This window comes from Mus caroli, chromosome 5 (assembly GCF_900094665.2).
Source record: "Mus caroli chromosome 5, CAROLI_EIJ_v1.1, whole genome shotgun sequence".
Classification (NCBI taxonomy): domain Eukaryota; kingdom Metazoa; phylum Chordata; class Mammalia; order Rodentia; family Muridae; genus Mus; species Mus caroli.
In genome coordinates, this window is record NC_034574.1 from 137,423,603 (window position 1) to 137,433,715 (window position 10,113).

General features: G+C 49.1%; 1 protein-coding gene across 1 annotated transcript in view; it reads right to left on the reverse strand.

Moving 5' to 3' along the window:
• Positions 1 to 5,033: 5,033 nt before the first annotated feature.
• Positions 5,034 to 10,113, reverse strand: part of Tmem130 (transmembrane protein 130) — a 26,373-nt gene continuing 21,293 nt past the window's right edge. The window contains exons 7-8 of the mRNA XM_021163843.2: positions 6,925 to 7,037; positions 5,034 to 6,616 (exon numbers count right to left, since the gene is read on the reverse strand). Coding sequence (XP_021019502.1) covers positions 6,467 to 6,616; positions 6,925 to 7,037 — 263 coding nt within the window. The 3' untranslated portion in view covers positions 5,034 to 6,466. The remainder of the gene's footprint in view (positions 6,617 to 6,924; positions 7,038 to 10,113) is intronic.

Sequence of the window (10,113 nt, forward strand, 5' to 3'; positions counted from 1 at the left end):
CTGAAACTATAAGCCATCCCCAATGAAATGGTCTCTTTTATAAGAGTTGACATGGTCACGGTGTTTCTTCACAGCAAGAGAACAGTGACTAAGGCAGCCAACCAAACCTCATCCCAATGACAATTGGTCAGGACCGATGGAGACATTTGGTCTTTTCTGTGACACCCTCCAAGCTGAGCACTGGACAGATTTTGGTCATGTTCCCTGGGTAAGGCAAGGAGAAGAAACATAAGCCCCATGATGTTCCCAGCTCACACGACTATCTGTGTGGGATGATGTCAAGTTTGTTTTCCATTGCTCTGAGAAACACCTAACCAAAAACAACTTGGGGAAGAAGGATGTCTTAGTCAGGGTTTCTATTCCTGCACAAACATCATGACCAAGAAGCAAGTTGGGGAGGAAAGGGTTTATTCAGCTTACACTTCCACATTGCTGTTCATCACCAAGGAAGTCAGGACTGGAACTCAAGCAAGTCATGAAGCAGGAGCTGATGCAGAGGCCATGGAGGGATGTTATTTACTGGCTTGCTTCCCCTGGCTTGCTCAGTTTGCTCTCTTATAGAACCAAGACTACCAGCCCAGGGATGGCACCACCCACAAGGAGTCCTTCCCCCTGATCACTAATTGAGAAAATGCCTTACAGTTGGATCTCATGGAGGCATTTCCTCACCTGAAGCTCCTTTCTCTGTGATAACTCCAGCCTGTGTCAAGTTGACACACAGAGCCAGCCAGTACAAAGGGTTTATCTCATCTTACAGGTTACAGTCTGCACCAGTCAGGCTTCTTAAAGGAAGAACTGATGGCATGAGTGTGTTTTAAAAGAATATTTGTTAGCCAGGTGGTGGTGGCCCAGTGCTTGGGAGGCAGAGGCAGACCTCTGTGAGTTCAAAGCCAGCCTGGCCTATAGAGAGAGAGTTCCAGGACAGCCAAGGCTATGCAGAGGAAGCCTGTCTTGAAAAACCAAAACTTAAAAAAAAAAAAAAAAAGATGTTGGATTCATATATGGGATGTAGTCCAGGTGGTCAAACAATGGCTGCCTCACACCAGGGAAGCAGAGAAACCTTTGCTGGAGTTATTCAGCCCATGGGGCAAGATATCTCAACGGTGTCAGGCTGAGGCTAAAGGCCTGGACCAGTGCTTCTCACCCTTCCTAAGGCTGCGACCCTTTCATCCAGTTCCTCACACGTTGTGGAGACGCCAACTATAAAACTGCTTTGTTGCCATTCTATAATGGCAAGAATTCTATAATTCTGTAATGTTGCTACTGTTGTGAATCAAAATGTAAATATCTGATAGTCAGGATATCTGATATGGGACCTCTGGGAAAGGGTCATTTGGGCCCCCAAATGGGGATCACAACCCATAGGTTGAGAACCAATGGCCTGGAGGCTTCCTGGGGAGCTGTTGGTCTTCAGTGCACGTTGGAATCCAGAAGTTGGTTTTGATATCAGTGAAGGATGGGCTCGCCTGCTTCAGACAGTCTGGTCAAGAAAATCCCTCCCGTGAGTGCCCAGCAGCTCGGGGGCGTAGTCGATTCCAGGGGTGGTCAAGTTGACAGCCAGGATCTGCCACCACACAGTCAGGAGAACGGTTGCTTGCTGGCTCGTTCTCAAGCTCAAGGCCCCCGATTTTTCTTAGCCCAGGTCTAACCTTGGGGTTGCAGGGGCAGGAGGGGACCTCCCACAGTGGGCTGGGTATTCCCATATTGTTTGACAATTATGACAGTCCCATGTGGTTATGCCCAGAGGCCAATCTGATCCAAGCAATCCCTCCTCCCAAAATGAGATTCCCTTAGATTAAGGCTGAGCTGTGTCAAGATGACAGCTGACCATTAAGCAGCAGAGGCCACCTGGCTTTGCTCATGGTTACACGCTCAGTGTGGGAACCAGGAGCATATCTGGGGTGGAAGAGAGAGAGGTGTTTTGTACAGAGCTGCACCTCAGGAATTGGGTGTCCCTTAAGACCCAGATTTATGGGGGTTTGCTCTTAATTTTTTTTCCATTTCATGTGTGTTCATATATGTATATTTTTTGTTGTTGTTCTTTTTTTTTAAGATTTATCTATTTATTTTATTATGTGAGTACACACCAGAAGAGGACATTGGATCCCATTATAGATGGTTGTGAGCCACCATATGGTTGCTGGGAATTGAACTCAGGACCTCTGGAAGAGCAGCCAGTGCTCTTAACCACTGAGCCATCTCTCCCCGATATGTATATTTTTTTCATGCATGTGGCCATCCACGCACATGGAGGCCTACAGCCGATGTCCAGAATCATCCTCGCTAATCCAGCTAGTCTCACTAGCCGTCTTGTTCGGGAGATCCCATCTCTCACTTCTGAGACTGAAATCCCAGGCAGGTGCCACAGACACCCAGCCTTTCTGTGGGTTCTAGGGAGCCCAGCTCCATCCTCACCCGTGCCAGGCAAGTGCTGTAACCACTGAGCCATCTCCCCAGCCCTCATTTGCTTTTCTGAGTTTCACCCATCCCAGGCCGGCAACAAACTCACTATGTCACTGGGAATGACCTTGGATTCTTGCCCTCCTGCCTGCACGTCCCAAGTGCAGGGCTGACAGGCATGCTCCACCATGCATGGCTTATGGGGTACTGCAGATCTCGCAAGTCTTGCAATTGGGCCACCTCAAACTCAGTTGGAATAGCAACTGAATTATCCCAAGACACATGGGTTCAAAAACCAACCTTAGCCCGAAGGAGGCCATTGGGAAGTGATGTCGTCGATAGGGACGGAAGTCAGTGGGCAGCCCTTGGGTTATTGGGGCAACAAGGAATTCCACGTCTTTCTCTTTTGTTTTCTAGGCATGAAAAAGCCCTTCATCCTGCCATGCATTTCCCACCATGGGTCTTGGGCATCTCACCAGAGACCCAAAGCAAGAATGCACACCCAGTCTTGGTCTGGAATCTCCAAAACTCAGTCAAAGAAACCTTTACTCAACGTTGGATCCTGTGAATTTAGATTAGTAACGAAGGTTCAGGCAGTTGTTGGAGATTTGAAGGGAATGAACTGACTTGGAAAACTGCGTGGCTGCAGACAGACAGCCCAGGCTCTCCGTGAAAGAAGTTCATCTCCTGCCATACTGGCCTTCTGTGACTTCTTGCAAAGGCTCATATCACCCCCTGGTGTCCACTACTGGAATTGCACTGGAATTTCATGGAGGGATTCAGGGTATGAGATGTTTGGATATGTAGAAAGTTCCAGCTCAGAGGATAGGTTTGGGATCAACTGGAATCTAGTTCTGGGCACAGAAGATGTGAGGAGTCAAAGAGCAAGCCAAACATTGATGGGCTCATCATGGGCTCAGGGTATAGTCTGAGCTGGACACAAATACTTGGGGTCAAGTCTATGGAAAGTGTGTGTTTTATAACAACTTGACACAAGTTAGAATCATCTGAGAAGAGGGAGCCACATTGGAAAAAAAATGCCTCCATAAGATCTGGCTGCATAACCGGGCGTGGTGGCGCACACTTTTAATCCCAGCACTTGGGAGGCAGAGGCAGGTGGATTTCTGAGTTCGAGGCCAGCCTGGTCTACAAAGTGAGTTCCAGGACAGCCAGGGCTACTGAGAAACCCTGTCTCGAAAAAAAAAAAAAAAAAAAGATCTGGCTGCAGACACGTCTATAATGTATTTTAATTAGTGATTGATAATGGAGGGCCCAGCTCATTGTGGTCCTGGGTTCTATAAGAAAGCAGGCTGAGCAAGCCATGGGGAGCAAGCCAGTAGGCAGAATCCCTCCATGGCCTCTGCATCAGCTCCTGCCTCCAGATCCTGCCCTTACTGCTTTTGACGATGAACTGTGATGTGGAACTGTGAGCGAAATAAACCCTTTCCTCCCCAGGTTGCTCTTGACCACGGTGTTTCATCACAGCAACAAGCAAACCCTAACTAAGGCAGAAAGGAACCCACACCACCCGGTGGGCTTTCTGCAAAAGGCATCTTCCAGAAAAGAAAATGCAGAATAAAGATGGAAACTTGGGGTTCCACAAGAAGAGAAAGAAAGAAGTCAGAATATCTCTGCCCCTTGTAAGCATCTGGGGTACAGATGGGGAGGCAGAAAACCCACCATGACCAGGCTGTCCCACAGAGGCATGAGTAGAGCTGCCCTCTCCCCATCTGGATTGCACCCCTGGCCTTTCCTGGGACTGGGGTCCTATACTCTACTGTTGTGCATAGGTGTCTGTATTCCTGTGTGTGTGTGGAGGCCATATTGTCTGGCTCACCCGTGTGAGTATGGGCGTACATGCGTGTGCAGTATTCTGCTAAGTCTTCAGGCAGGTATGGCAGCTGTGGGGGTGCACCTCTTCACTCCTGGCCGTGGCCAAGGCCTGGCAAAGAAAAATGCCAGATGCGACACATGACCAAGTGGGCATTGCCACCTGCTGGAGCCATTGGAAACTGCAGGCAGACAGAATTTGGAGTCTGGCGTTTGCTGTCCTTTCTGTCCACCACACCCAATGGTCCCCAGGTGCCTCTCTAAGTAATAGCTCAGAGAGCTGCTGTTTTTCAAAAGCATAGGAAATAGTATTACAAAGGAAAGCAATTCTATTAAAATTCTAGTGTTTCTTTATATAGATGCATATGTGCATGTTCAACTATGTGAGTACTTGTGCACACATGTGCACATGCGTGTGGAAACTAACGGTCACTCTCGGGAGTCATTCTTCACTCACTCTCAGTCTTGTGGGGTTCTTTGTTGGTGGTTTGTTGTTTGTTTTTCAAGACAGAGTTTTTCTGGGCAGCCCTGGCTGGCCTGGAGATCTGCCTACCTCTGCCTCCCAAGTGCGGGGATTAAAGGCATGTGTCACCATCACCCAGACTACCTCATGTTCCTGCTGCCACGCCTTCCTTTCTCTGATGGACGTTCTGCCTTCATACACCACACCTGGGTCACCCCACCTCTAATGGGTGTCACTCTGTCCCCATCATCGCGCAGTGCCTAAGGGACAGCCTGCTGCCTCTAAGCACTTACAAAGCTTCATTGACACACAGGGGGAAAAGATATTCTGCCACACAGAGTGTGCTTGGTGGAGCCTTTATTCAAGAACAATGGCGGCATGTCATGGGAATGAACGGTACAAAAGACAATACTATTTCAGCAGGATATCCAAGGGCCAACAGTTACAGTGACACAAGATCTACCTTCCCAGACTTGATCATCCTTATCCCGCAGGTGCAGGCTGCCCTGGCATGCCGAGTACCAGGGGAAGCCTGGAAGCTTACATCCACACCTACGTACCGTGTTTCCTTCCTTCCTTCCTTCCTTCCTTCCTTCCTTCCTTCCTTCCTTCCTCCCTTCCTTTTTTTTGAGACAGGAACTCCCTTTGTGACTCTGGATGTCCTGAAACTCACTATGTAGACCAGGCTGACCTTGAACTCTGATCTGATATCTACCTGCCTTTGCCGCCCAAATGCTGAGATTAATTAAAGGTGTGCACCACCATGCCAGGCTTCTCCTGATCATCTTTTATCATCTTTCAAAGCATCCTCTGCCTCCTGTTTTTTTCTTCTGCTACTTTGGGAGTAACTGAGTGGGTAAGGTATCACACTACGCTACACACACACAAACACATATACACACAGAGAGAGAAAGAGAAAGAGAGAGGGGGGAGGGGCAGACATCAAGACTCAGTAGTACAAGGCTGCTATCCCAAATCCTCACTATCTCAACCTTTCTTTTATTTGCCCCAATTACTTTTTCCTCAGTGGATATTGATCTTACAGGTTTCAAGGAAAGAAGGTCCACTTACAAAGCATTCTACACTCAAAGGTTGCTCATTCTGCCCCCATCCCCCACCCAGCTTCCAGCAAGCAGTGGGGGGGGGGGAGACCAGAATGGCTTGGTCATGGGACTGTAGAGACAAAGGACAGAGGGCGAGGGAGGCCGGGCGAGGGTGCCACCTTTGAGGTCTAGTTCAAATCCATCCCAGCAACAAGCCTTCCAGATATGCAGCAAATCATCTCAGGTGCTCCATCACATCCACGTGTGCCCTTCCTTGCTGTGAGCGAGCCCATCTATCTGAGCGTGTTATCTTTCACTATCTATCCTTAACCATCTGTGACCTCCTTCCTCATTCCTTCTGGCTTGGGCGGAGCTGCATTGCCAGGGGCCTCAGTAGTCCCCAGTGAGCAATGGTCAATGGGCAAGGGGCAGCCAGACCCACTTGGGAGAGTCTTAACACAACACACCAAAGATCAGAATCCTGCTTGGTAGAGGGGGTGGGGGAGGGTGACTGGGAACAGCTTACAGCACTGACTAGACTGTACAGATGAGTAGATGACAGTGGGGAGGCGACACAAAGGACGAATGACGTCAGCTGGACTGTACAGATCGGCGACCGTCTGGGCAAGAGGTCACCGGGTGTAAACCCCTCCTGATCAGTAGCATAGGCCACCCTGCCCGAAGCTCCCGACGGGTGATCGGTGAATACTGAGAGGGATGGGATGGGAGTTCACACATTGTAAGTTTTCACAGGTTTGTAGAGGGGTGGAAGCAGCCCGTGGTTCTCTCGGACGATTTCCAGGTACTCAGACGGGGAGTCCAGAAAGAGGGATCCACAACACACCTGGCAGCAACACTTGAGCCCAGTGGCCCCTGGGCTCTTTTCAGACATAAGGGGGAAAGTCAAAATCAGCCACCAATGGTCAATAAAACCCCAGGGGTCGATTACCGCCCCCCCCTCCCAGCCTCCCCACAAGCCTGTCCTCAGGCTGAGAGTTCAGTGAAAAGGAGATGAGTCAGATAGGTTACCAGCCAACTCAGCCATCCTACCAGTCTATCAGCGTCTCTTCTGGGCATCATTCCAAACCTTAGGGTTTAGCAGGACCCCCTCCAGATGTCCTGGTCTGCCTACCACACCCTCTCCTAGATAAGGCTCAGTGGTCTAGCCTCCATCTACAGAGCACCTACCTCCACTATGTCCTTCTGGGTTGCAGCGCTCCGCACAGTCATATACATGAGGAAAACCAGCAGCACGGTGATTAGCGTGGCACACGGGAAAGCAAAGACGAACGGCTGGAAGCCTGGGGGGTGGGGGGAGAGGGAGTTACAGGACTCGGGGGAGAGAGGGGGTTCCAGGGCTGGGGAGCTGGTGTTCAAGGACTGGCTCTTGAGTAAAGGCTGGTACTGTCAAGCGTAAGGACCTGAGTTCGATCCCAGGAGTGAACACAGTAATAAAAAGAGATAACTGGCTCACTGAAATTGTCCGCTGGCCTCCACATGTGTGTCATGGCACACGCAGTAGCCGGGCAGTGGTGGCACGCACCTTTAATCCCAGCACTCAGGAGGCAGAGGCAGGCAGATCTCTGTGATTTCAGGGCCAGCCTGGTCTATAGAACCAGTTCCAGGACAGCCAGGTCTACACACAGAGAAACCCTGTCTTGAAAAGATCAATCAAAGGAAAAGAACAAGCACGCACAACAAATAAACAATAAGGATTTTTTTAAACTACTGATGTTGTGTGTGTGTGTGTGTGTGTGTGTGTGTGTGTGCGAAGCCGTGTGTGCGCAGGTGTGTATGCATAAGAAAATCAGGGCAACTTCTAGTGTTGTTCCTTGGGTTCCTTTGACTTTTTGTTTGAAAGGCGATCAAGCACAGCATCAAGCCGGTCTGGCTGGCCAGCTCCAAGGATCCGCCTGTTTCTACCCCCTAGCTATTCCTAGCTTCTCGCATGGACTGTGGGGACCAAACTCTGACCCTCATGTCTGCAAGGCAAGCACTTTACTGAATGCGCTATCTCTTCAGCCCAAAAAGCAGGGCAGAGGAGAACACAGCCAAACCCTGCTGGAGAAATTTTTCTCTTCTGTACACACTAAACAGGTCCACAGGAAAACCCAGGACTCGATGAAAAAGAGAGAAACTGAGGCTGGGAGATGGCCCCGTGCTTAACCACTTGCTGCACAGGCCTAAAGAGCAGAGTCCAGATCTCCGGATGAACACGGTCTCTTACCTGCAATCCCAGCCATGCAAGGTGGAGAAAGGATCACCAGAGCCAACCGATGCAGAGACTAGCCATGTTGGCAAGCTCTGGGTTTGATTGAGAGGGCCTTGCTCATTGAATGAGATGGAAGGGTGATCAAGAATGGTTCTTCTTAGATTTTATTTTTTAGAAATATTTAAGTGTGTGTGTGTGTGTGTGTGTGTGTGTGTGTGTGGTGTGTGGTAGCACAACGTCCACAGATGCCAGAAGGGTACATTGGTTTCCCCTGGAGCTGAATTTACAGAGGTTATGAGAGTCCCAGTGTGGGTGCAGGGAACCCAACTCAGGTCTTCAGGTGCAAGGGCAGAATGCCCTTCTAACTCCTGAGCCAGCTCTCCAGTGGGAGGGTGAGTCTTTTTAATGTTTTATGGGTGTGATTGTTTTGCCTATATGCACACACAGGTCTGGTGCCAGTAGAGGTCAGATGGGGACATCAGATCCCCTGGAACTGGAGTTACAGACTTTTGTGAGCCATCATGTGGGTGCTGGAAACTGAACCCGAGTCCTCTACAACAGCAACAAGTGTTCCTAACTGATGAGCCAGCTCTCCAGTCCCCCAGAGGAGGATTCTTAATATAAAACCTGGGCCTTTAACACCCCCCCACACACACACACACATACACACAAAGGAAATAAATAAAATGAAGTATGAGAGCGGCTAAGAACATATTCACTGGGGCTGGAGAGATGGCTCAGTGGTTAAGAGCACTGACTGCTCTTCCAGAGGTCTGGACTTCAGTTCCCAGCAACCATGTGCTGTAATGGGATCCGATGCCCTCTTCTGGTATGTCTGAGGGCAGTGCTGGTGTATGTAAAATAAATAAATCTTTAAATATATATATATATATATATATATATATATATATATATATATATATTTTGTAGTCGTTAGATCTCAAAGAAACCTGAGACAAGCCACCTTCAGTACCTGTGGCTCCTCCCAGTTTTCCCAGCATCCCTTAGTACCTGTGGCTCCTCCCAGCACTTCTAGCCCCGCCTTCTACCCTAAACCTTTCCTACTCAAGGGCTTCTGCTTCTCTTCCCCCAGCCTAATCCCTATATAACACTGTTTTGGCTGCGCCTGTCTCTTGGTCTCTTGACCCAGGCCATTTCTCTTGGTCACTGTCCTGGCTAGTTTTGTGTGTCAACTTGACACAAGCTGAAGTCATCACAGTGAATGGAGCTTCAGGTGAGGAAATGCCTCCATGAGATCCAGCTGTAAGGCATTTTCTCAATTAGTGATCAAGAGGGGAAGGGCCCCTTGTGGGTGGTGCCAACCTTAGGCTGGTAGTCTTGGGTTCTATAAGAGAGCAAGCTGAGCAAGCCAGGGGAGGCAAGCCAGTAAAGAACATCCCTCCATGGCCTCTGCATCAGCTCCTGCTTCCTGACCTGCCTGAGTTCCAGTCCTGACTTCCTTTAGTGATGAACAGTAGTGTGAAAATGTAAGCTGAATAAACCCTTTCCTCCCCAACTTGTTTTTTGGTCATGATGTTTGTGCAGGAATAGAAGCCCTGACTAAGACAGTCTTGTTCTCCCTCTCTTCCCCTATCTCCTTCAAGGTCAGGATTAGTCTGCCGGCCATGTTCAGCCCAGAGTCCTGCCTCTGTCTGCTTTCTCTCTTGTTATCTATAGTAAAAATCTTCCCTGTACTTTAGGAGTGGCCATGCCCCCCTCTTATTTTATTTTTGCTTTCATGCAATAGTATCTTCTTAGGAGCAGTTAAGTTCCCCATCCCCGCTGTGTGGGCCAGACTAGTGGATAAGAGTGAATCGTGTGTCTCCAAAGTCTACACCATGAGCCTGGGAAGAATCCCTGTGATGGTTAGTTCCTATGGCAACCGGATTGGATTGTAAGATGTGCCAAGAGCATCTCCCGAGATGATTAGCTCCTGAGTGCCCTGGTTAATCTCTCCATAGAGTCCCAGCTGAGTGGCATTCTTGGGAAATGGTCCAAGGGAGGAGGGAGGGGCCTTGGAACTGTGCTGGATAACCTGGGAAAACAGTCTCAGTTGAAAGATAAGCTAGCTCAGGCTGGCCCACGGCATGACTATGTCTTGATTCTTTCATTTTTTTTTTTTAAGAATTATTTGTTTATTTAATGTATGGGAGCACACTGTAGCT